Source organism: Halichoeres trimaculatus, unplaced genomic scaffold, assembly GCF_033239565.1.
Source record: "Halichoeres trimaculatus isolate MK-OKI-2021-1 unplaced genomic scaffold, fHalTri1.1 fHalTri1_scaffold_20, whole genome shotgun sequence".
NCBI lineage: Eukaryota > Metazoa > Chordata > Actinopteri > Labriformes > Labridae > Halichoeres > Halichoeres trimaculatus.
Window position 1 is genome coordinate 19,971,267 of NW_027437198.1, and position 26,502 is coordinate 19,997,768.

General features: G+C 39.7%; 1 protein-coding gene across 4 annotated transcripts in view; it reads right to left on the reverse strand.

The window, feature by feature from the left end:
* Positions 1 to 26,502, reverse strand: part of cyth1a (cytohesin 1a) — a 54,532-nt gene that overhangs the window by 19,552 nt on the left and 8,478 nt on the right. The window contains exon 1 of one of the 4 annotated variants that reach the window (XM_074696153.1): positions 15,101 to 15,343. The exons of 2 other annotated variants lie outside the window; for them this stretch is intronic. In XM_074696153.1, coding sequence (XP_074552254.1) covers positions 15,101 to 15,128 — 28 coding nt within the window. In that variant the 5' untranslated portion in view covers positions 15,129 to 15,343. Of the gene's footprint in view, positions 1 to 6,750; positions 6,998 to 15,100; positions 15,344 to 26,502 lie in introns of those variants that run through there. One more of the 4 variants, XM_074696155.1, reaches the window with a different exon arrangement.

A 26,502-nucleotide genomic window follows, 5' to 3' on the forward strand; every position in this document is an offset into this window, starting at 1 on the left:
TTTCGGACCTTTAAAGGATCCTGGAAATCCTGCCTAGGTGTCATGTATGATGAGTTGAGCTGCACATGTCACAGTGGTTTTTATTTCCAGCTACCATCTTTGTGTCTTAGCATCCCTACTGATTACCCCAGTGGTCACGCCGAAGCTCTTTCCTGTGACCTCTCCTCCTCACCTCATTACCTCAGCGGCAGGGTTCAGAGGTTAGAGAGGTCAGGGCCGGGCTGATGTCTGCAAACGGTTAACAAGCTAATGGTTACATGCAGGGGTAAGCAGAGGCCAGAGGAATCAGCGGCACAAGGTTGTTAATAACCCCGTATTTAGACGTATTAGCCAAAACAAACGTAAAAGCAACATAGGGATAAGCAGGGTATGGCATCAAGCATTTAAAATCCACCCAATCGTGCCAGTGTCATCAGCATACCTTTGCCCTGCTTATGAAAACTCTGGATAATTATTTGCTCAGTTGCCCCAACATATTCAAGGCAGCTGGCGAGAATCATTCTGTTTTCTGTCAAGTGTAGAAATATGCGTCCTCACATGTTTCCAGAGGGCAGTAAATGTGTAAGAGGGGCAGGTGTGAGTGATAAACTGTGAACAAAGTGTACCTGCATTAAGAGGTCAGGGAGATGAAGGTTACGCAGCTTAACAAAAAACTGGAGCAGCAATCAATAAAGCAAGGGTGAAGCCAACCATGAAGTAAACGACGACCTTTGTTGTGCCTCAAGAATCACACATGAACATTTCAGAATTAACCTAGAGTCTTTAATAAATGACATCCTGGTTAGAGCAAAATGATGTTAACCTCTGGAAGCAGAACCCATGACATTGACCTGAATGTCTGCGAATATGACACAGAAACAATGGCAGACATTCTGGTCAGGAGTGATGGTAAACAAAGCCCTGTTCTGTTCATGTCTCATTTTCTAACAACTTTGGGAGCAGTCCAGGTTGACCTTTCACATACCAAAGCTTTTAGCCTGCAGCATCTCAAGCAAACCAGCTGCATGCACCCCAACCGTTCAGCGTATCCATGAGACTATGGTAAAATATAGGGGTGGATAAAATATTGATTGATCAATGCATCGATGGCTAATTCAATGTCGGCCAATTCTCTGAATCTATTCACCTCCTGGCCAGTGAGTGGCGCTATGGGTGTTATTCGTGTTTTATCATTGGAGGCTGTACTTGACTATATAACAACCAAATTCCAACCGAAGCAAGCAGCAGCAGCATAGATCCAGCTCATCTAATCTTCGAATCTGCTTGAGTCTGCTTAACTCTAAGTATTTGTGTATTTCTACTTCTTACTGAATCGACATTAGGGATGGGTACTGAATTAGGTACTTTTATAGGTACTGACTGAATTTTGTCAAAAGTACCAGGTACCGATTCACGTAAAACCAAAAGGTACCATGTTTAGGTACCTAAACACATGTGACTGAGGGAGTGGCAGAGTAGGTGATGTTTTTTTACCACATTACCACATTAACACAAAAAGGTACGGAAAATTGGTACCATTGAGTACTGGTAACAATTGCCAGGTACCGGGCATTGGTACCATTAGGGATAAGTACCTTTCACATTTGAAACAATACGGTACTGACTGATACCCGGTACCTGGCAATCGGTACCAGTACTCAACGGTACCAATTTTCTGTACTTTATTTGTATTTATGTGGTAAAAAAAATCAATTTGTTTAATGATAAAGTATAAAGTTTTTTCAATTCAACATATACATTCTTTAATATAAAGCCCTGCAATGCTATGTTTATGTCCAGCATGATAAATTGCCTACTTTTTCACTCCCTCAGAGTCACAAGGATGCAAATAGGTACCTAAACATGATACCTTTTGATTTTATGTGAATCGGTACTCAGTACTTTTGACACAATTTGGTCGGTACATACAAAAGTACCTAAATCAGTACCCATCCCTAGGTACTGTATCATTTCAAATGTGAAAGGTACCCATCCCTAATCAACATTGATGTGTTTCAATCAAAAAAATATTGAATCAATACTGATTCAAATTGTCAGACTCTGAATAACACCGAGCCCTGGTCAACTATGTCCAACGTGTCATATAATTAAAGAAGGAAGTCCATCACTTCCTGAAATGTGATGTCAACCGTAGTAGGGATGGATACTGAATTAGGTACTTTTACAGGTACCAACCAAATTCTGTATGTGTTACCGAATACTGATTCACGTAAAACCAAAAGGTACCATGTTTAGGTACCTCAACGTATTCTTGTTACTGTGAGAGAGTGAAAGAGTAGACGATTTTCCATGCTGGACATGAACACAGCATTACAAGATTATTTAATGAAGAACAGATATGTTAAATTGAAAAATTACACCTAAACACCTAAAAGTACCAAAAATTGGTACCATCGACTACCGGTATTGAGTGCCAGGTACCCAGCATCAGTATGGTATTGTTTCAAATGTAGGTACCCATCCTTAAGCTGAAAGATGCAAGATCTACACTACAAAAAAAATGGACAGCAGCACCCAACACGACAAAACCACAGCATTCCTGAGTGAAAGGAGGAGCAAAAAGTGACGGACTGACAGCAGAAAAGAGCTGCAGAGAAAAGCTATAATTTGACCCTTAAGAGGAGGCAGACAGAGAATGGAGATGGTCTTATCACTTGTCTCTTTTTAGAGCTTATAGAAAATCAGTACCTTAACCGCTCAGCAGGACAAATGCATGATGAAAACCAGGTCACATTGAAAGTCATCACCACCTCTGATCAGACTCTTCAAGGAGCTGATCAGGTACACGCTTCACTGCTACCCCTCCACCCAAAGTGATCAACCCACATCAATGGAGGGAAAAGCCCCACCCATGTGTGTACCAGAGATAGGCAGAAAGTGGGTGTCATTTCCTAGAACAGAGCGACTGATGGGGGAAAAACCATCCACTTAAGTAAACGCTGAGAGCTGCGCATCTCTCCTCAGGCTGGCAGTGCTGCTTGGCAGTCATTCAGCAAAACCCCGCACCAAGAAAAAGAGGCTGTCATCATGAACAGAAATATGAGCGATGGGCAGGTCAAATGAGGTAAAGAAGAAAAGGAGAGCATAACCTTCTGAGCAAGTTGTGATTAGATAAATCCAATACAGTATGGTTTCTTTCTCTCCATTCATCTCCAACCATATTAAACTTCAGGAGCCTCTCAGAAGTAGAGGGCACTGAAACCTGACAGGAGCAAGCCTGTAATGGATTCAACAGGAGAAATGAGACGCAAGGGCCCTCCACATCTTTACTCCTTCAGGGAGTCACGCTGCTTGGCTATCTAAGAAGAGATATTTAAGGGAATCGTGTGCACGTGGACATGGAGGAGTGCAGTCAAACCCACGAGTCAGAGTCTGGCAGAGGGCTGATCCACATGTAGTACAGTTTGGAGAGTCTTTGTTATATACAGAAAAGAATGTTGGATCAACTGCTTTTTATAACCTCCAACTTTTACATACTGCTGTAGGTTATACAATTAAGTAAATAAATAAATAAGTTGATAAAGAAGTGTATGGTATATGTTACATAGACAAGAGTAGGGATGGGTACCTTTCACAGTTAAAACGATACAGTACCAATGCCCGGTACCTAGCAATCTGCATCGGTACCCAATGGTTCCAATTTTCAGTACTTTTGTGTGTTTATGTGGTAATAAATATTAATTTGTTTAACAATAAAATCTCAAAGTATGTCATTTAAATTTCTCAATATAAACTTGCAATGCTGTGTTCATGCCCAGTATGGAAAACTGCCTACTCTTCTACTCCCTCACAGTCCTAGGAAGCGTTTAGGTATCAAAACATGGTACCACTAAGGTATACTGTCAGGGGGTCGGGTGAAAAGTTTTTACAGATATAGCAGCCATTTTTGAATAATGTTGAGAGTTTAAGCTCTGATTATTTTATGAATGAGTGACCTTCAATATCCTAACTTTAACACTGTTAAATGTTGTTCTCATTGGTTTGTGTATTGCTGCACCTCCCTTATGTGTTTTTATGTAACTGCCTGTCACCAAGGTGCTGGAGTGTGTTACTCAGACCCCAAAATTTGGGTTATTGATTGTTATACTATGCTTTATTTAAAATATATTTATTTTCCGTCTGTACTTATAAAAGTGCCTAATTCAGTACCTATCCCTGAAGAAAAATTTTGAATTTTTTGTTGTTGTTGTTAATAGTTTGAACCAAAATCAGTCAAAGGGTCAGCAGGAATCTTACAACTACATTCTTATTTCAAGGATTCAAACCCCTACACTAATAATTTGAGTTTTTAGCAGGGTTTAAACAAGATTGGGGGAAAAAAAAGTAAGCAAGCTAGCTGAGAGAGCAGATAACAATAATGATTTTAAGGCACAGACAGTGTGTCTTTTTGCTAAAACAGGAAAGTATAATCTGAGCTTTGCCTGGCCCTCATTACTACAGAGTGCTTTCTAACCCCAAATTTAAGACTCAAAACACTCACTTCATCTCACTTATCTATAATCATGGTGTGCACTCTTGAACTGATGGATCCCTGTCCTCTTCAACAACCACAGAAAAACTCAGAGCTCCTATAATGTTTTAAACTTCCTCCAGTGTTTCATTTCAGCCCCAAATCCCTCTAAGTTTCACAAAATCACCACAGGTGTTGTAATCTTTCACTTCTTAAAGTTCGACAGGCGCAGCAGTTTCTAGAGAGGGCTGGGTCAACGGCGAGCACCAGGGAGGTTACATCAAGGGAGATACCAATTATAGCTCCCTCTCCCACAGCGGCGGAGCCCACTAATACGCATCCTGATTGCCATCCTGGCTGAAGAGGCAGACGTCTCATTTCCACCCAGATCAGTGGAGAAGTCTCCTTGGAAAAAAAAGGAAATTAGAATTCCCCCATCCCTGCAGATGTGACCTAATTTAGGTAGGTCTCGTCAGCACACGAGGACTCAAAATGTCAAATTAACTAAATAAGCTTCTCACCTACAGACTCAGCTAGTGGACAGGTTCACGAGGTGCACACTCAGATTAACTCAAAATGATCCATGTGGGTTTTAAAGTGCCTCTTTTTTTCAGATTAACCTGCTCTGCATCTTCTCAACTAAAGGTGGAGTCTTGGTCCTTCTTGGCGGCAGATGGAGACATCAGTGAATATAACGACACAGTGAAGCTGCCTACGATCTGCTGACTGAGGAAATATGCAAACACAGACGTGCTTCTGTGTGATTACATTTTGATGAAGTGCAAACAAATGACACCAGTCGCAGAGATTGCCCCCTGCATGAGGTCTTCCATGTGCTGTTTCTTTTCATTTGGTCATCACACACTTTCCATTACCCTTGACTGCCCTTCATCCTCCTCCACCATCATATTTCCTTCAAAACCCCAGGGTCTCCCAATTTTAGTCAATCTAATCTCCAAAATCAACTCTCCTCCCCTCCCTCTTGTTTTCTCAAATCTGATGTTTCTGCTGTACGGCCTTTGTCCTTACAGCTTCATTGACAGCTCTCTTCAAACTTGCTAAATGCTACCTGGAGGTCCCTGCAGCCCACAATCAATCGACCCAAAGCCTAAACCAATAAGAGCAGCAGCAGTAACAAGGAGCAGTCTACTTCATGATGAGGTTTAATAGATTCAGCGCACATCACATGCACACAAAGAATCGATTTTGGGAGCCAGGATGGGCGAAAAAACACACAGAAGTACATCAAGGTCTATTAAAGTGGCGCTAAGCTGTCTGATCTTTCCTGCTGTTTGCTGCTTGAGCAACAAAAGGTGATTTACAACGAGAAGGTTTCATCCACTAATCTCTGATCTGACTGAATCTCATTACTACGGTAAATCCCAGGGGACTCTCCATCATGTATATTTGAAAACACACACACACACACACACACATACACACACACACACACACACACACACACACACACACACACACACACGAACCTCTCTTTAGCTTCTACAGTTTGTAACAAAGCAGAGCACAGGCTGGGAAGGAATGCTTTTAATAAGGGCACCAAAGGACTTTTTCACTTCTGACCTCCGGATCCAGACTGAAATGGACCACCAGTTACAGTTTTTAAAAAAAGGCAACAAAGACTCCAAACCAGACCTGGCCTGAGGGTTGAAGGGAGACTGAAGGGGGTAGACAACAAGAGAAGGAGCCCTGTGTTTGGCTAGGGAGGCGTGGGACGGTGAATTGCAGAAGGACAGAGACAGTGGGAAGAGCAGTGGGACGATCACAGCTCTCCCTTTGTGTCTGCATGTGGCCTCTCAGGACATTCCTCAACAAGGCCCAGGCAGGGGGACTGATGGCTTAAGCATCCTTGGCTGGACTTCTGTATCCAGGCTTGACATTTATTCATCCCAGCTTCCTGAAGCTATCTTTTTTGGCCACAGGGCATAAAAGCCTTTGCTGGGGATGCACTTTCATTGCTCAGATATACAATGTTGACACACCTCTCCTTCACTGACAGCTTTGCATGTCCCCGTCACCGGCCCGCTGCATCATCATCTAATCAAGTGAGTTTGATTACATTCATTCGCTTCATTTGTAAATTACACAAACAGGCAGAGGGATGACAACACGGGAACAAACCACCAGCAGTTTATCTGATACTTCTTTAATTCTATCAAACTCAGGCTGAAGCAGCCAGGAAGTAAAGTCAACAAAAACTGACCAAGACACATGGCAGAAGAAAAAAACATAAAAATAATCAAAACTAATTCAAGAATAAAAAAGTTAAGTAAAGTGCAAACCTGTTTGAGAAATCCTCCTGACTGTCACTTTCTGTGCCTCTCCAGGAAACCGTATCTCCTCCTCTCACTATTAAAAAGTCCCAGTTTTCCGTTTTCTGTCAGCTCTTGTGTCTCAGCCCAGGCAAGCCGCACATCCACATGACAAGCGGAAGAGAGAAGGAGCCTGCTCCTCCAACCAGAAAACGTCTGGTTTCCTCAACTGTGCGGCGCAGCTATCGGCTGGCAGCATGCTCACGGCACACTGACACAGTCCATTTAGAAAAGGAGCCTTACTCAGTACCTCACCCGCTCCTCACCCTCCCTTTCTCTCTGTCTCGCTCTCTTTTGCTGTTACTACCATTAATATGAAGGCTCCACCCAGTGGTCATTCCTGCCCATGCTTCCTTTGCGCACAAAATAAGGACAGGCTATCATGAAAGCAGGGACATTTTGATTTATTATGGGTTAGGGTTAGAAATCAACCATCATTAGATGCTTTATTACACAACCCAGAGCCATCAGTTTTAAAAAGAAATCAGGAAGGAGTATCAACATGTTCAAAGTAGGGATGCACCGATCCGATCCTGGTATCAGACCTGAGAGCAGCACCTACTGTTCATATTTTTAAAAGAAAACTCAAGACCTGCCTTTTTAATCTGGCTTTTAGCTGATTGTATTTATTATTTTATGTTATATTTTAACTTATTTTAACACTTTTATTTTGTTTTATTTCTACATTTCAGTTCAGATTTTTTTTACTTGGGATTTTATTCCTTTTTTTTAATACTTTTTCTTTTGTTATCCTATTTTAGCTGATTTTATTATGCACCTGATGTTGCACTTTCTTATTTTACCATATTATTTATCCAACTTTTTTAATATTATTATATTATCTTATTCATTTATGTATTTACACATTCACTGATCTTACCCTCTAGTATTTTTGAGTACTTTTTTAAAATTAATTATTATTATTTTAGTTTTGGCTCCTGTGTTTTCTCATTTAAATTCAAGATGACGTTTCCTCAGTCCTCTAATTCTGTTTTCTGTAAGAATTTCCTGGGAGGGGTCTTATGTTTTCATTTTATGCAATTATGCAATTTTCTGCTTTTTCTTCCACTTCTTGTTATTTCATTTTATTTTTTTCCCATGTAAAGCACTTTGTATTACAAAGCGCCATACAATTAAAGTTAGACTGATTGATCAGCACAGTCATCCAGGCCCTCAAAGCTGGATCCGGTATCGGTGGGAAAGGATAGGTCCAAACTTGACACTGAAGCTAAACTATAATTTAGTCTACAAGGTATAAAATTTTACAATGAAATAATCATTTCTGTAAATTATGAAGCATTTTTTAACCAAACTGCTTTTTAACATTTGAACACTTATAGTTTAAATATTAACTTCAGTAATTCCATATATACTCAATTATGTCTTTTACTCAAAACATTACCAGTCCTATCCCACAGTAGAGTACGCAGGTTATTATTTAACAATGGTATTGGTCAATGCCCAAATCCCAGGAATCTGTATTGGTATCAGGACCAGAAAAGCTGGATCAGAGCATTCCTGGTTAAAACTGGGTCAAGAATTGTATTATCTTCTCAGGCGCATTAGGAAGTACATAAAAACATAGATAACACTACTCTATGTGAACTGAAAAGCAGACACACACAGTCACGTCCCAAATAAAACCAGTAAGTCATTGGTTTTATGAGCTTTTGTGATGACTCAGCACTTTCAGACAGGTCTTCTCTCCCCAGATTAGTCATGTGACCAGTCATGCTACCATTATACAACCCCCATTTCATGATAAGAATAGTCAACCTGAGTGATACATGCCAAAAGATTACATAAGCTTCCCAGCATTCCTCCGCGTGGCTCTGAGCTGAATGTTTTTACAGCATGAGTGTAAACTTGTTCCTGGTTCGTCTGTAGACGCGAGCCCTCGCCTCATGTCTGAGCATCTCTGATGAGTCAGCCAGGAGCCCTCTGCTGTGCTGTCTGCTCGCTGCAGTCCCATATGACGGAGCGGAGCTTCCTCTGACGACAGCTAATGACGGATGCACGTGTTGGAGTTAGCGCCATGTCAGACACGGAGTTGACGAGTGATTCATATCCTGTGCTACAAAAGACTTTTAAAAGGGACTGGAGTGAGCCTATGTTCTTTAATACTGTCAAGACCTCACTCAGAATCACAAAAATATGCAGGGCCTACTTTGAATTCTGATACAAGCAGAAACCATGAAGAGGCGGGGTCAGATGTCTCAGGTTTCAACAGGATGAACACGTTCCTTTAGTCACACTACTATTGCTCTTTCTTTTATAGAAAATTCAAAGCACCAAGATCACAAACTTTCTCTGGTTTCCCTGATTTTTCAGGGAATGAAGAAAATCATAGAAGTGATCGAGAGCAACTAAGAAAGGCATGAGAGTAGTTCTCTGTGAAGTAGTTCTCTCTTGAATTAGTGGAAGAAAACAGCAATTTCAGACTGTTTCACAGCAGTGTTGCCAAACTAATGACTTTGTCTCTGTTTTTTGGGAGAGTTCTCAGAATCTTTTTCAAAAAAAATGACAGACAACAGATCTAGCCACTTTTCTGAAGTTTGGAATCTGACATGATATAATATACAGCAACTCTTTTATTAGATTACTCCTGATATCTAATGGATGAATTCTCAAGTTCTCGCAGGTTATTTTCATATCATTTCAACCGTAAACAAAAATAGGGTCCGTTGGACACAGACCTCCTGGATCGTAATTATAGTCTTTACATCTTTTCCATTCTTAGAGATGTTGGTCCCCATGGCGATGGCTTATATTCCGGCTCGAAAAACGAGTCCCCGAACCAAAAACTCCAGTTCTCCCGTGTGTACATAAAACCGTGAAACTGGAGTTTTCCAACATCTTCACTTCCAGAAAACAAAGTTTTTGGTGACGTAAAACTGCAATTTCGTGTGGACCACAGGTGCAAATGCATAAAAAATATGCAGTTTCCCAGATACCTGGCTACCTATGGACATGGTCTTAATGGTAGCATAACTCCAGTTAGCAATTGGGTTATTAGCAGGCTAATCTTCTAGGCTCTAGTTTCGTCACAACGGTATGTGCTAACATGGCTAGCAATTGAGTGCATGTGGCTAAGCATTGAGCTAGTTATGGCATGAAAGTTTAACACCACACATCTTGCACTGCACATTGACCTAATCGTTTTTATCAAAGTATTTCCAGACATCACTTTTCTTGACTCACAAATCATAGGTGTAGCAAATGGTTCTGTATTTGTTGCGCTTTTGCTTTCAGTAACATGTTACTGAGAGTTGCCATAGCTGCCATTAAACAGTTGTTTTTACAAAAATCTGGCTCAGCATGCTGAAACCGTCGCCACCTAGTAAATTCATCTAGGCAAAGATAAAAAGCTGGTTCACACATGTGACATTGTATGTGTTCAAGTTATGTCGCCAAAAAACAGCGCTTGCACAGGCGATAACGGGGACAAAGACAAGTGCTCTAGTACTCAATTACTTGTACCCATCCTGAGTATCGATCTTCTCAGCAAGCTGTGGGTGTTGCTGTGCCTCCTGTTCCCAAACACTGACGGGCAGACAAGTCCTACCTACTCACACTGCAGTCCCTCCCAGCTACAGCCAGAGCGGGCAACTGCATTTTTGCAGCATCCATGCCAATAACACACAAAAGGCAATCATTTCAATTAGGTGGTGACATTATTTACAACTTAGAGCAATCTCTAGGACAACTCCTCTTTGCTGAGGAGTTGGCAAAACTGTTTCGGCTGCACCTTCGCAAAACTCTGCAGGTAGATACCAGTTTTATGGACTGGAACTTGTTTTTGATTCATGTTTTTGGTATCCATTTCTACCCTGGGGCCTGTGTTCAGACAGTAATGTCACCTACTTTCCTTGGGTAACCATGCCCTTCCCTGCAGGCTGTTGACTGAAAGTTTTTCATAAAAGGCTAATGCCCAGAATTGCCCCAAATGCAATAAAATAACAGGGATTGAGAAAGTCACACGAGGAGCAGTTTCTGCACAGATATTAGAGACCATGACAAAATAAAACAAAGGTCCCAGGAGGGTGGAGCCAATCTCAACTGCCATGGACACTCTCTGATGAATATAGAAGCAATATAAGCACATGAAGGAATGCTGGGACCAGAGGATGTGACTGGGTGGGAACTGGAGCTGGAGAATGTATGGTAAGGCCTTTCACCATAAACACAGCTTTGGTGTAAAGCACACATACAGTCAACCCGACCACAGCATAAACATCCTGCAGCTGTACACATAGAGCCCATCATTAGGAACACAAAGATCAGCTTTCTTAAATAATCCCCATTCCATTTTAACTGCATCTACCAACATTATATGTTTTCACAGGCCTTTGTGGAGGCTTCTCACTGTTTTCCCTAAAAAACGGAAGTGCTATTTAAACCCACAATGCATGTCTTTGTGCTCTGATCCTGTCGGCCTTGATTCTTATCGAGGCTGTCCTACTATCAACATCCTCTCTTGCCAGTAAAACACACACATTCACGCACATATTAAAAGAGAAGCAGTGGGAAATCTGCGAGAGAAAGCAATATTTTCTTCTCTGAGAATTCATATCTCTGCCTCCGTGTGGGTTTGTTTCTTAAGCAAAGTAGTGAAGAAACTTCAGCCCACACACACACCAACCAACTTTTAAATGCCACTTTCTGTCAAACTTCCTGTTTGCAAGCAGTTGGAGGGAGGAGTGAGAGCTGTGTGGCTGTACCCACCCATCCTGTGGGAATGGCATTGAAACAGTCATTTTCTGAGACTCTTATTAGCTCCATCACACAAGTAATGGCACAACAAATGGACAAGATTCATACAATCAATGAGACACGTTGTGACCTAGACCAGGGGTCACCAACTGGTGCACCACAGTCAGGGTCTGGACCCAGAAGCAATCCTGTATGGATCCGGACCCATCGTCAACAAATTACATTATGGGGATTTTAAATTTAACAGGATGCTTCTATTTTCACCTGTGCAGCTTTTCTAGTAATTACGGTATTGGTTAAGCAGAGCTGGAATGCATTCCAGTAATGCCATGTCACATGACACTTCTCCGCAGATGAAGTCTCTAGATTCTGGGTGCTAAATATCAGGGGTGGTGTAGAAAAAAATCATTATACAATATATTGGGATTTTTTGTTTGGCAATACCAAAATTGGGATCCTTTGTCAAAAATCTTTTTTTTTTCAAATTCAAATTCTTGATTTCAGTCTTTATTTACAAACTGGATTGGAAAAAAGTTACCACTTTTCTCCTGCAGAGGGTGAAATGTTTCTCTCTGACCCCTGTGATATGCATTTTATGGGAAAATATGGCTCCTGATATAGTGTGTAGGCATCATCATCATCATCATTCAACTTTTTCACATGATCTGGCATTAAAAAGCAAACTAAAAATCAAAAAGTATTGTAAATATTGAAGATTCACAATATAAAAATTGTAATAGACTCAAGGTGTGAGAACAGCATATCGTCCCGGCCTTACTCGACACTGCCGCTTGGCATGCAGACAAAAATTTAGAGGCGAAGGACCAATAAGAGGACGTTAGAATGACAAAGAAATGAACAAATATAAGATGGAGACAAGTGAGCGGGAGTTAGGGAAGGAATAATGTCCACACATGCTGATGTCAGTAAAAAGAAAAGGGATCAGACTCATTCATGATCATTTTTTCTCCTGAAGACCAGAGGTGGAAGAAAAAAAATGATGTATAAATATGCTGGTTTTTTTACATTTTTAAATTAAGATTTTTTTGCTAAAAAAAAAATGTTTTTTTTTTTCCTTTTTTTTAAATTTTATTTTATTTATTTATATATTTTTTAAATCCTTCATTTTAGTCTTTTTAGATAAGCTGTATTGGAAAAAAGTTAAGCAGTCAGATCCACTGAGTAAATTTTAAAACTGACTCGCATGTGATGTGCATTTTTTGGGGGGGAAATAAGGCTTCTAACATAGCCTGTAGACATCATCATCATCATTCAACTTTTTACCTTGGCCTGGTGTTAAAAAAGCAAACTAAAAATTGCAATAATCTGGAAATATCGAAGAATCACAATTTTAATCAAATCGTTCCCCCAAAAATTGCATAAGAATCAAATCAGGGGGAAAGCGTGTCGTCCCAGCCATACTGGGAATATTTGATCCAGCACACTGGAATTCTTTGAGTAGTCAGAACTACATCATGAATGACACAACCCCTAAAACACCACTCATTTCCTATGTATGTATACATATGTGTGTGTCTTATGCATATAATGATGTTCTGCCCTTAGATTTTAATACATATCCTCTGACTGGACCCTTTCAAATTTGAGTTGAATAACCCTGATCGAGACTAATGCTGTAAGTTTTGCATTACACTTCATCCCTAAAAATAATGCACAGATAAAGCTGACAACCACAACCACAGCCAGACTGTAACCAAAATAAGCCCTGCAACGGACCTGCATCTGCTAAACAAATCAGCAGACTCCTTAAAGCTGCATCCTGTGTGGAGTTTCGACAAGGCGCCATTTCAAACGTGTTTTAAAAGAAGCGATCACGGTATGAAAAAAAAAAACTCCAGGCGTGTCTGAACCTGCTGCTGACGCACCTGAAACTCACTCGTATCTGTTTTAAGAGTGAGGAGAAATGCAGGCCAGGAGGAACAAGGAAAAACTTTAAGCACAAAAAAATTATATGATATTAGGCACTGAAAAAAGAGACTACGATAGGTGTGACTTGCCCGCTTTGCCTTGCCCAACATTGTTTCTCCAGGTAGCAGTGGACAACATACTGAATACCATTGTTCGACTGGTGATTCCTCCCTAAAAAATGTCAGCAATGCAGCTCTGGTGTTGCTGAGCTACCAAACACCAGATCTACAGCACCACCCCTGTAAAGTAAACATGCATCTGCACAATTGAATTGTTGCAGGAACTATGCAGAATGGACACCAACCTGAGAGGAGAATCGAGCTGCAGTAGGAAGCTAAAATACGATTATGTGGAGATGATGAGGGTTATCTAACAGTGGGCATCATAGTGCCAGGCAGGGTCCATTAGAGCTCTCAGCGCCTCTCATTAGGGAACCATTAGTGACAACTACTTTAACTTCCAGACCACCCACCTCTAAGTGGCAGAGACAAATGGACTCGTAAAGAATTGACTGTTCCTCTCTCATCCTGGTAAAAACAATGCAGCAGTGTGCCAGGCAGGCTGAGCAGAGGCCACAGGGAGTGTTGAAGTTCTCCTCTCTCCATCAGCTGAACAAAAGAGCAGCAGCGTTTAACAGGATCAGGCAGTGAGACGCTCACTGTTCTCTAACACGATTAATGGTGACGCAGGGGGTGCTGATTAATGTTGCCAGGCTAACCCAGTCAAAGAGATTGAAGCTATGTGTCAACAAAGGCTGTGTTTCACTTCAAAGTAGTAGAGTCTGTGGTGATAATTTAAGCATCACCATCAATGGAAAAGAGAAGTAACCCTGTTTTATTATGCCCTCTCTTTAATAAACATAAAAGCTTTCAGACTGAGCTTCTCTTGAGATTAAATGGTTGCATTTGAGGATATGAAAACACATCCAATACCAAAAAGAGGACATGGTCCATGCGCAACAGTTTCTTTCATTCTTGCTGACACAGGAGAAGTAACTGCTCTGGTCCTTTTCACACCTGTTGCTGCACATGATTTGCAAAAGAAAGGAAACACAGAGTATGTTCTCTGTTCTGCAAAAGCATTTTAATCATCATCTACAGCAAGAGAAGAGGGACAAACCTGCCATTAAAGTATTTCAACATGTGATTATGAAAAATACCTCTGTTTAAAATCTGAAATTTAGAAAGACTGGCACATCTTGGAGTACACATAAGATTTTGTGTTTATATTTTACGGAGGGTTTATTTTACAAATACAAAATGGGAAAATAACAGGAACTTAACTTTGAAGGATCTATTTGTAATATCACAATGACTAACTGCAACTGACTCTGTAAATATTTTTTCTAAGTTATATTGTTAAAGTTTTGTTTCCCAGATCAAGTGTGAAAGTTTCTGAGAGGAAAAAAACTTAGAGATTTCCCTTGCATTTGCACAAAGTTGGTTCCGTAAATAGTGCAGTGGTGGCACAAATGGCAGGCAACACTGTAAACAAGGCCACACGGTCGAGTGTTCACAACTCATTCGACTCCGGAGTTAACTTCAATTAGATACAAATAAGAAAACAAGTGAACTGCTCGAAATCAACGGAGAAAACTTTTGGTGGATATGTTTTCTACGATGAACTCCTCTGGAGACAATGGAAACTTAGAAAAATGTCTATTCTCGATTGTACTCACCGACTCCGTCTTCAGATTTTAACACCATGCTGTCCGATACTTTAGGTCCGGCGCTTATAGAAAGTTTGAATCTGTTTCCGATGGCTCAAACTTCCACCAGGTATCCGAACTGGTGAAAACAATAAGATTTATATCAAATTGAAGTTATACGAAAGTCGAGTGAACAGCCACTCGTGGGAACGGTCTGCTCGGTGAGTGAGGGGTGGCTCCGCTCCGTATCGACAGCTCTAGGGAGTGGTTTGGAGAGACGGAGGACTTTAACCGACGTATCTGCGCGTGTGAACAGAAGCCAGTCGACTTCCGGTTATAACTTTTCATAACAAAAGCCCCGAGAAGCTTTAACCCTTTAAAACCTAACCCCCCGAATTGAGGAATTTTGAGCAACTTAAGGCACAAAATACTTGAGTTATTACTCTGGACGTCATAAATACGGTTTTTACGATTGTTTTTTTTTTTTTTTTCAGTTTTTTTTTATGTATTCCCTTTATTATGACACCAGAATTATTTATGCAAGAATACACTCTTTTCAATTTGGGTATGTCATTTAAAGTAAATAAACAGATACATAAATAAATTACATTTCCTCTATTCCCCTTGGGCCCACCTATACAACATGCACTGCACATCCATTAACAAGACATGTTAATTTTGTTTTGTCTTCCATTACTTTTTTTTTTTTTTTTACACAAGCTCATAAGAATAACAAGGTTATTCAGAACTGCCACAGTAAGTTAAGAATTTAGACTCTTTGTAAGATCATTTTGAGGGGAAACGTAATTAGTAACAGGACTGGACACTGGGGAAAAGCGTGACCCTTAAACATTAAGGCTCAGACTCACAGATTCTGTGTACAAATTGTGTTTTCTTTGTATATTTGAGTTCAATCCTTAAACAGAAGAAAACAACTAAATGAGTCTGAGCCTTAAAGTTTTTCAAATCTGTTTTAAAAATCTATTATAATCTTTTGTTTCTTTGTTTGTTTTTTTGATGTTTTGTTTTATTGTATCTTTTTAATTAACCTCCTATTTAATTGAATTTTAATTGTTTTCTATAATTTGTTCTGCCTGTAAAGCACTTTGAATTGCCATGCTGAAATGTGCTATATAAATAAACTTGCCTTGCCTAAATAGCCTGAATCTGGAACACACTTCCCTGCACAGATATGAAAACAGCTGTTCTTTGAGATATGGGCCTGTTCTGTATATGCTCTGGACAGAGATCATTTAAAAACCCCTGTTAATTTAAATGTTTTGAAAAAAAATAGTTTTGATTATTGTCACGAAAAGTTCTGTCTGTCACTTTACTGACAGGCACTTAAATATGGCTTAAAAATTCCTATAAATGTGTTATTGGGTCACACAGTTATGACTAAATTTATATAGTGCTATCATTTTATTTAAAGTACCCAAAGTCATAGTACAGCACGGTGCAAGCATTAAGTAGACATTCTTTTCTTTGGAATTCACATAATAATACATTTTTATGTTAAATCAAATGAGTTCTCTATTATGCCTTATAGTTTGATAAAACTGTGAAGTTTTATGTGTTATAAAACCCCAAATTCAGAAGATGCTGTAGGTAGCTATCAATCAAGTTATATTGCACCATAAATTACGTGCTCTCTCACACATACGGATACAGCCAACGACTGAGACCAGGTCGAGTGGGGGCAGGAAGACCTGTGTGATTGATACACAGATACAGCCGTTTATTTCTGTTGCACTTGTTTCTTCATTCACCACATCCGCTGAAGCAGACACGTGTGTGTAGAAGTCAGCCATAAACTAATGTAAGTGGTTCTTTGGAAATAGCAACAACACCTGTCTGTGGTATTGCATAACAAACATGTCAAACACTGGTTAATTTCTTACTCTCAGAAAATCACTGTAGCCTGTTTCTGATTTATGGAAAGAGTATGTCCTTGTTTTCATGAACTCACCTGATTTGAAAAGCTTTACACTTTTCTTCTTCAGTCATAAGGAATGTGTATTTGGTTCTGTTATAAAGTTGCAGGTCAATATGCATTGTTTTAAGCACACATATAAAAGTGTTTTAGTTATGCCACATATTATTATGAACGTGCCATTTAACAGAGGTTAAGGAAAAGTTTGTGAGCAAACAACAGAGTTTTCAAACTTTCCATCCCCTTGCTGAAGTGCTGCTGTAAAGGCTAATACATGCACATCTCTGCTGCTGTGCTTTGAGACCTGGAAGGGCCGAGCCTGTACCTGCCTGCTAATGAGTGCAGAAGGTAAAAGAGGAATGCTGTATCACAATGAAGACAGCATGAGAAAATGCTTCTAAAGTTTTCAAATTCCTTTGCAAGAAGAAAAAAAGTGCAAAATGCATAGACAGTTACCTGCTCTTGGGCATTTTCTTAACCAGACCAATTACTGAGAATTTCCTTTTGCTGAAGTCAAGAGTAAAACCATCTTGGCACAAACCCATCCCTGAATGGCCCTTATGTGCATGTCCACTTTATTTAAGAGGCTTGTCCTCAGGCTGTGCTCCATGAATGCATCTGTTGAGTAGCGCTGCCCAAACTAACAAAGCCCTCAGTGTGAAGCGAACCCTATTCACACAACGTTTCAATTCATTGGTGTGTCTTCAATCCCCACACAAGTGCTGTAAATCTGTGATCAAAACCTGGAACAAGTGAAACCAGAGAAGGTTTGTGACCTTTGACTGGAAAGATCATCAGTCTGAATTGACAAAGTTATGTGTAACTTCCTGATCTACACACTGACATGCAGAAGTAATCCTCTGTTGAAAGTGTGAAGAACACTGAGTGCTTTGCACCAAAATGGCGTCAGCGTAGGTTTTGCAATGTAAAGCTGGGTTTGTTCTTGCATTTAAAGATGCAGTTCATTATTCTGTGACGACTTAGAGAAATTCCTACAAAGCCTTCATCATGTCGGCTGTATGACTGTATTTTGAGGCATCAGAAATTCACAGAAAAACAGATGTTTGCAATGTGGAGGAAACATCTCTCCTTTGATTCCACAATTTAAATGTGCATTTCAGAAACTACCGCTCTGAGACTTAAGTAAGAAAAAAAATTGCACAAGCAAAATATCTTTTTCAGCTTAAGGTAGAGTCTTCCCCCCAAAAAAATATGATGTAAACTTTTACAGGAATAATCCTGCTCACTAAAGGCCCCGAACCTTCTCCTCTGCCTTTTTGTCTGTTTGGTTGTATCAGGATGTTTCTCAGAGGAGAGTTAGCGTGGTTACATCAGCCAATCAAAAGCCGCGTTTCCACCAAGCAGTCTGTTTTGGCTTAGTATGGTTTGGCACTGTTTGGTACAATTAAGCCTGATCCCGTTTGCGTTTCAACATCAAAACTGTGCACTCTTGTGGTTGGCAGCGTGTAAGCCGGATGCCGAAAGCCACCGCTGTTAAATAATAGCGTGATGCCGTAGCAGCGCGACACAGTTTACCCCGCTATTAATCCAACAAAGAAGAAAAAGAGCTAGATGGAAGACATGCAGCATTTCATCCTCTACGTGATTGGCATGTAGCTCTTTGATACGAAGAACAATCAGGCTTTGCTTCAGAGAAATCTGTGTGCCGCCAGGAGAAATGCTGCCACTGCTGGGGTAAGTGACGATTCTTTTGACCAATCAACGGTCTGCAGTGTTGTAGCTCCACCTTCCGAGAGCAGATCGGTTCAGCCTGGCACCCATAAGAAAGGGTCCCAAAAAGTGGGACGGCTCGTCTCGGTTATTTGGGGGTCTGTCCCGGGATAAGTCAGTGGAAATGCCACAAAATGTGCCCCGAACCGAGACGAACCAAACCGCTCTGCTTGGTGGAAACGCGGCTAAAGAGCGCCCCCTGTGCAAGTGGCTTTGAGTGTTGATTACTGAATGGAAGAAGCTATCCTGGGCGGCTACGGTAGTGGACGTAGCAAAGAGGAAGAAAAAGAAAACCAAAGTAAAATGAAACGCCAAATAGATCAAGCTTTTTCCAAACCAAGGATGAAGCTTGGCTTGACTTTCACTTACTTTGGGGAACTTGGAGAGCAGCACTTGACAAAGAGCAACGTAAGTTGGCTTTCTGCGCTTGTGATAACATGCCAAGCCAGGTGCACAGCTCTCGAGTCTTTCCTACATACAAACGTGATGCTACAGGTGGTTGCTAGGTGCCCTGCTGGAGGACCCTAGTTTGAATGTTGTGTTTACTGACAAGAATGAAAATGCCTACAGACCCTAACTTTAAGTATGGCAGCCACTATCCAAAGATAAAGATACCCAGCAGAAACATTCAAGCTGTGATAACCAGCCAAGCACCATGGTGTCTACAAGCCAGTAATGCTGTTGGATTGAGATTGGTAACAGTAGCATATCAGATAAAAATAAAACAAGTCAAACCTCACTCTTGCTATTATTCCTTAAAAAGAGAAGAGCTTCTTTTTACATATTTTCAGCAGAATGAGAAATCAACTATAGCTGCTAAATGCCCTGATCACATTATCAACAAGATGTTGTTTACGCTTTTCATTCTGGGTCAAACCCTTAGGATTACGGGAAAGTTCATGATTCTGCTGTGATAAAGTGCTCCCTGTGAGTTTACTGAGACAATAGTGCCTTTCTTCACTCTGCTAAGATCATCAAACAGTTAGACCTACTGACTGAAAAATAAAGCAGCATGAAAGATTGGGAGCTATAGTTATTCTCTGTACACAGTTTGATCATGTAACCTCTTTGTGTTGTTTTAAGAAGTTCACAGAACTGGAGGTGTGTCTAGCTAAATTGAAATCTTGTTCACGAGAGCTAATTTTCTTTGTGTTTCTACTAAAATCTGCAATCACATTGCACCAAAGTCTTATTTACATGTTCCAGTGTCAAAAAGATCTCAAGAACTTGATAAAAAAAAATCCATCAGAAAAAATGAATGAATAAAAAAAGAAAAAGATTGAATATCTCTTAAAAAAAATCTCTAAAATCAGATGCCAGAAAATAAAATAAATAAAAAAACAAGATGTAAGGTAGACAGTGAGCGATAGCAACCAGTCAAAGCTGTGTGAGCCTGACAAAGTGATGAGCATTTCGACAGCTTCTACTGACAGCTGAACCGAAAAACCACAAGTCATTTGCATACAACACGAACAATCTGGTAGAAAAGTTCCCAGAATCATGGTGCTTGTCTGAATTCATACCAAAAATCAAAAATTACAAGAAAACAAGCCTGTGAGAGAAGATGCCAAGAGTGATCCCTGCTGTTTGTCTGTGGTAACTGCAGCTCTATTTGCTTGACCTGTACAAATGTAGATACAGGATCTTTTACAGAAACACAACACAATAACCCACATGCCTCTCCGTTTTAAGAGGTAATCAAAGCTGCACCTTCTTTTGTGCCTTCACACGATGACACGTCTGTTTTTGATTTTTTTTTTTTTATCTGCTTCCTTGTCATATAAACAAAGCCATTACAAAACAGGTTTATTAAGAAATAGTATACTGAAACCACACGTCTTTTATAAAATATTACAGACTTCATTCATGCCTGACATTCTTAAGCATAATCTGTGGCCTAACTTTTGTTGCTTCATCCCTATTTGAGTGATTGCACAAGCTTGATTGTGACGCCATCCTTTCCTGCAGGTGTAGCCACATTTAATTACGCCATTAAACTAAGGCAGCATATAATTACATGGGTAAGAGGGAGGACAAGCCTGAGAGATTAATTACTGACATGAGTCATAAGAAAAAATAGAATATTTCTAGCTGTAGTGCCGTTTTTCTGGAGTAGATGTGAGGAGAAAAAAGACCTTGGAGTGGCTAATCATTGCCACTCCAAACATACCTTCATTTTAAAGTATCACTCCTTACCAGTGTCTTAGAGGTTCAGTTTCTCTATCTTTTGTTGTCTCTGGGAGCAAACACACCTGCAGTAACCCTGTCTTTACAAATTCTAGGACAGTGGTGTGAAATGCAGAGGCTAGACTTGAAGAGCTCTGCCCTACATGTTCAACCACGAAGGCGCCAAGCAGGCTGACAAAGCATTCGTTAATAATGAATAGCTCTGACTAATAAACAGTCTTATGGAATGACTAAATAACCACCTTCTGTTCAGAGAGGGATTGTGTCTGTAGGCATGAAAGCTCAATGAGGCCGACATTTTGACACATTGTAGAGGAGCAATAGGTCCGGCAGTGTGTTATGAATGTCTGCAACGGCACAGGAGACAATCAAAAACACAATTTTACGCTTCACCACCATGTCCCCTTGATTTCAGATAAAAACAAGACTTTTTGAGAAAAACAAACCACGCCAACATAATTTTCTTACTTGGCTTACAGAGCTGTGTGGATTTCATCCTCCTCTGTTTGGTTTCCCACACACTCCTCTTTGAAGCCGCTCCCTGGCAGTCTGTCTCTTTCAGCATCCAAAACACATCAAACTGAATCACAAGCAGTGATCACTCTCATTTTTGCTAAGATGTAATATGATCTTCTTTCATAATAACATTGGCTTGAGTTTACTCTTTGATAAACTGAAGGTCCAAGTTTGCTTCCTTAAATCCAGTAACTCAGGGCCTCAAAGGGTTTCAAAGAAAAGCTAAACGACGCTGTGAGGAGGGAGAAGCATATTTTTGTTACTAAAGCTAAATGGATCTTTCTGATGTTTTAAGGATACACAAATATTGGATGTTTTACCTCTCCAAGCATTAGAAACAGTGTGAAAGAAGCAGAAGATGGGACATTACTATATTCATAATCATTATGGGGTCCTGCATAGGCTATGAAAGCTTGCTATTACACCCGATAAAGACAGATTTCATGGTTTCTGTTTCTCTACTGGCAGCAGTTTGTGAAAAGTTCAAAACTCAGTTACCATAGCAACCAATAGTGGGATAGTTTCAAGTGACCTTGCTTTAAATTTGTCACATAGTAGAAGACAAATTTATTTCAAGGTGTAGTGTGTAGAACATTCGAAATTTAAATATACATATGTATATGTATGTTGTTGTCAACGTTTTTATTTTTCGTTTTCTTTTTTTTTTTTTCTTTTTTTTTTTCTTAGGGCATGCAAAAATGCTTTTAATGTTTTTTTTTTCATTTTCTTTCTTTTTTCTTTTTTTTTTTGTAATATTTCTTTTTTTGCATTTTTTTCCAGAAAGTTTAATCATTGTAAAATTCATTCTATTGTGTTTTATATTATATATATTAGTATTGAGCTATTCTGTGAAACCTGAAAGAGCCAGTAGGGAACATGCTGCTGTGTGATTGGCTGAGCAAAAACAGAGGCGGGTTTACCTCTGTCTTGAGGAGCTAGAAGTGAACGCTGAGTGTACCTGTGTGCAGTTTCAGAGAGCTGAATGTATTCATTTTTGACTGAAAGATAATTTCTGGCCTTTGTGTATCCGCTGATGTGTTTAAAGACAATAACATGAGTAAAAATTAAATTTTTTGGGAATAATCATTTGAAAATACATAAATAGAAAACCTTATCTTGCTGTAAAATCCAATCCACTTGTCGTGAAAATCAAAAAAAACATTTCCGAATTAACGAAAAATTTCATGGACCCCCTGCAGTACCTCCACAGACCCCCCAGGGGCCGTGGACTCCCTATTGAAGACCTCTGCTGAAATGCATATGCGTGCAAAAGTCTTCAGTGCAATTTACATGGAGACTCACTAAATACAAAACTTTTTACATCACCTGTTTGTATCTATATATTTTAAGACAACAAAAAGGCATTTTTCTTAAGAATATTAGCATATCTGTCAGTGGCAGCAGTGTTGGATGTTGTGTCATGTATGATTTTAGATTCAGTCGATTATTTTCAGATGATCAGGATCAGCTTACTGCCAAATAAAGCAGCTTATAGTTTTAGGCTCATTACAAATGCTCAATCATACCTCATGTGCTGTATTCTCAGCCTCTCTGTACCATTACACATACAGCTTCACTTGCAGCACTCTTTATTTTCCTCTAGAACACACTTGTCATAATGTTTCACCTTGAGCTTCCAGCCTCCTCATAAATCATTTGCAGCGAACAGTGTGAAGTTTGAAGGAGTGGTTGCCTTCAGGATACAAAACGCTGGGCTTTGACAGTGAAGCGATTCCTTACAGAGGAGGAGTAGCGAAAAACGCATGTCTGCTTATAAACTGACACGTGCAAATGGATTTACAACATGCTGGTGTCTATTTATGCATGAGGAACTGTATTCAAAATACATGTATTACATACTGAATCTTCTTCAAGCATGCTTACTAGGGTTATCGGTACATTTATTGACATACAGATACACTAACTATACCTTTTTTTCTGTCATCTTCTGCTTCTCATTTTCCGTGAATAGGCATATTATGCTTTCCCATATTTTAAACATGGATCTCAACTCACGATACAGGTTGTTCATTCTGTTTAATTGCTAGAGTGATGTCATTGCATACGGATCTCTTAAATGGTTTGTGATGTGTTGGATGGGCAGACCTCAAACACCAAGGTTTGCCTATTGGAGGTTTATATTTTACATGCAGTGTTCTTTTGTCTCATATTAGCTGCTATTTTATTCATTTATTAACTTGTATTCATTCATTCATTTAATTATTTATTTTATTATTTGTTTATTCATTTATTTATTCTTCTGTACAGCAATTTGGTCAACAGTGCCTGTTTTTAAAGTGCTTAAAAAACGAAATTGTAATGGACAGCCGCTAAAACTAAGCACTTCAGACAAAGGCTGAAATAAGAGTTTTCTAAACCACTAGTATGAGAAAAATAATGTTCTCTTTTGTTTGTTTGTCTTTTTTTAGCAGTAAGACTTGTAAGCTACCACAGGGGAACCAGAGAGACATTATTAAGCTTTAAAAAAAATATAAAATTAATCTATAACTTTTTTTCAGTCAGAAACATTTGTAATAGATTTGAACCATGTATTGCCAAATGTAAATACAGCTGGTGTTAAAGCCGTGCCTTTCAGAGCACTCCCTTGGTTAGCCAAGCAGCCTGCTTAGGCTTTCCAGGGAGTGCATTGCAAAATCCCCCAATGGGTTACATACATACAGTACATACATACATACAGACTTATGGGATATAAAGGTGGTGACTTAGTAGAAGGAGGCTCGGGTGGAGTAGGCAATGCATCGAGACAGCAGCATAGTGCGGTTAGCATCACTGCCTTATCACTATACATAAGCTGTGATTGGTTGAGTGGGGTAGAGAAAAGTGATTAGTTCATCGGCCTGTTAGCTGATAGTATCTGGGCGTATGACTCCCATGTCCTGCGTTACCTGATGCTGTTTGTCTAGTTTCACATCTGGCTTCAGTCAAAAAATGTGTGGGAGTTCAAAGATACTGCTCTGTTGAGCAAAAAATTTAGTCGGTTAGTCAAGTCAAGTCAAGTTAGTCCAAGCTAAGGGTGCAGAGTACCCAAATGGCCTTTTCCCTAAGTTCTGTCTGAGAATTTGGGATAGGGATGCACCGATCCAACTTTTCTAGTCCTGATACAGATACCGATATCTGGGCTTTGGGTATTGACTGATACCGATACTGATCCAATAGAAGTGTCAAATAATAAGCTGCATGCTCTACTGTGAGATAAAATTGGTAATGTTTTGAGCAAAACACATAAAATGGGTGCATATGGATTTACTGAGGTTGATAGTTATTTAAACTAGAAGTGTTTAAATGTTTAGGAGCATTTTGGTTAAAACAAAACTTTAGAACTTGCAGAAGTGAAAATTCAATTGTAAAGGACCTCTTTCACAATACATGTAATTTTGCCCACAGCCCAATTTTTAAAAGGCAGAATATACAGACCCTTTGTGACTGTTCAGTATTAAAATGAATAATATTTCATGTGAAATGTTTGTTTTGAAACTAGCGTTCAAATTCTAAAAGAAATCATACTTAAAGGATGAATTCTGAACAAATCTTTAAAGGTTCCCTGATATACAAGATATGGAACAGTATCCTGATTCTACCACAGTAACCCACCCTGTTAATTGAACAACTTTACCGGTCTCAGAACTTGATGATTTTTTTCCCACTATGAGAATATATATGTGGCCAAATACTTTGTAAGTATTTTAGGTGTACACCAACTGTAAGTTGGTCAGACACATCTCTAAAGAATTGAATTTGTTGAAAAAAATCATGAAAAAAAAAACGTTTTTTTCCAGTTAAAATTCAATAACTTCTTTCACTTGTAATACTTAGCTTTACATTTGATTTCAAAAGATGCACCAGACTCCAGTGAAGGTGATTTGACTCAATTTGATGATTTATCATTTGTGTTTGAGTACGTTTTGGGGTAAAGTGTGCACCCTGGCTCACACCTATGGCAATGATCATAAAATAGGTCATAGTACAGGCCCTGGATGACTTTTGGAAGGTATATTCTTGGGAGTCTCTGAGTGTGCTACAAATACCGCACAACAAACAAAAAATTGGGCTGTGGACAAAATTACTTGTATTGTGAAAGAGGTCCTTTCATACCCTGTAGACTAAATCATAGGTTAGCCTTGGTGTCAAGTCAGCTTTAAGAGGCTGTACTGGGGCTGATACCCAAAACCAGGATCGGATTGGTGCATCCCTAATTTGTCAATTTGGCCATAAAGGCCAAAGATATCAACAACCTATAGGGAATATCAGAGTTTAAGAGGCACAAGTAAAAAAAGGCTGGGACAAATTTTTCCACTGATGCTAGCATCATCACCCACTGTCACTTTTGCATTCTACTCTCCTTTACAACAGGCTGATCTGACAAATTCCCCTTGTACATTCTCTGCTCCTGTCGGCATGTTTGTGCTTACAGAGAGCTTACATTTGTCCTCAGCTGCCCCCCTTGTTGCCCTCACTCTGTCTGAAATATAGGCCAGGAGTTGGTACACCTGCTTCAGAGCACAGAAACTCTACTTCTGCTGGATACTACTTCAGCCCTATCATGTTGAGTCACACTAACGGTAGCATTTCAAGCTAGACAGGGGCACTGACATAACACTTCATTTGCTGCATAAATCTAAACAAGAGTGACTGGAAAGATGGATGTGTGAAGACGTCACCCCATGAGGTAAGCCAGTGTACGAGCCAACACAAAGAAGAAAAACAGTTCTCACTTATGGCTGCTAGGTGATACTTTAAGGCAATTTCTCTGTTAATAAAACTTGCAGGAAAACCACTCTTTAGATGAGTCACACATGAATTACGCAAATACATACAGAACACCGCCCAACCTACTGAATGCGTTTTTTTCCTGCATCTAAAGCAAAAAAGCTGACACTTGCAGGCAGGTGACAGCAGGAATTAAGCTTCTTGAAGTGCTTTCAGGGTATAAACTGGACTGGAGGATAAAAATCCAAATGACAAAGCAGCATTATAGCCAACAAGCTTTTTCTTCAAGCCTCACAGATGTGTCCGATGTATTCTGCATGCCAACAGACTTCACCGT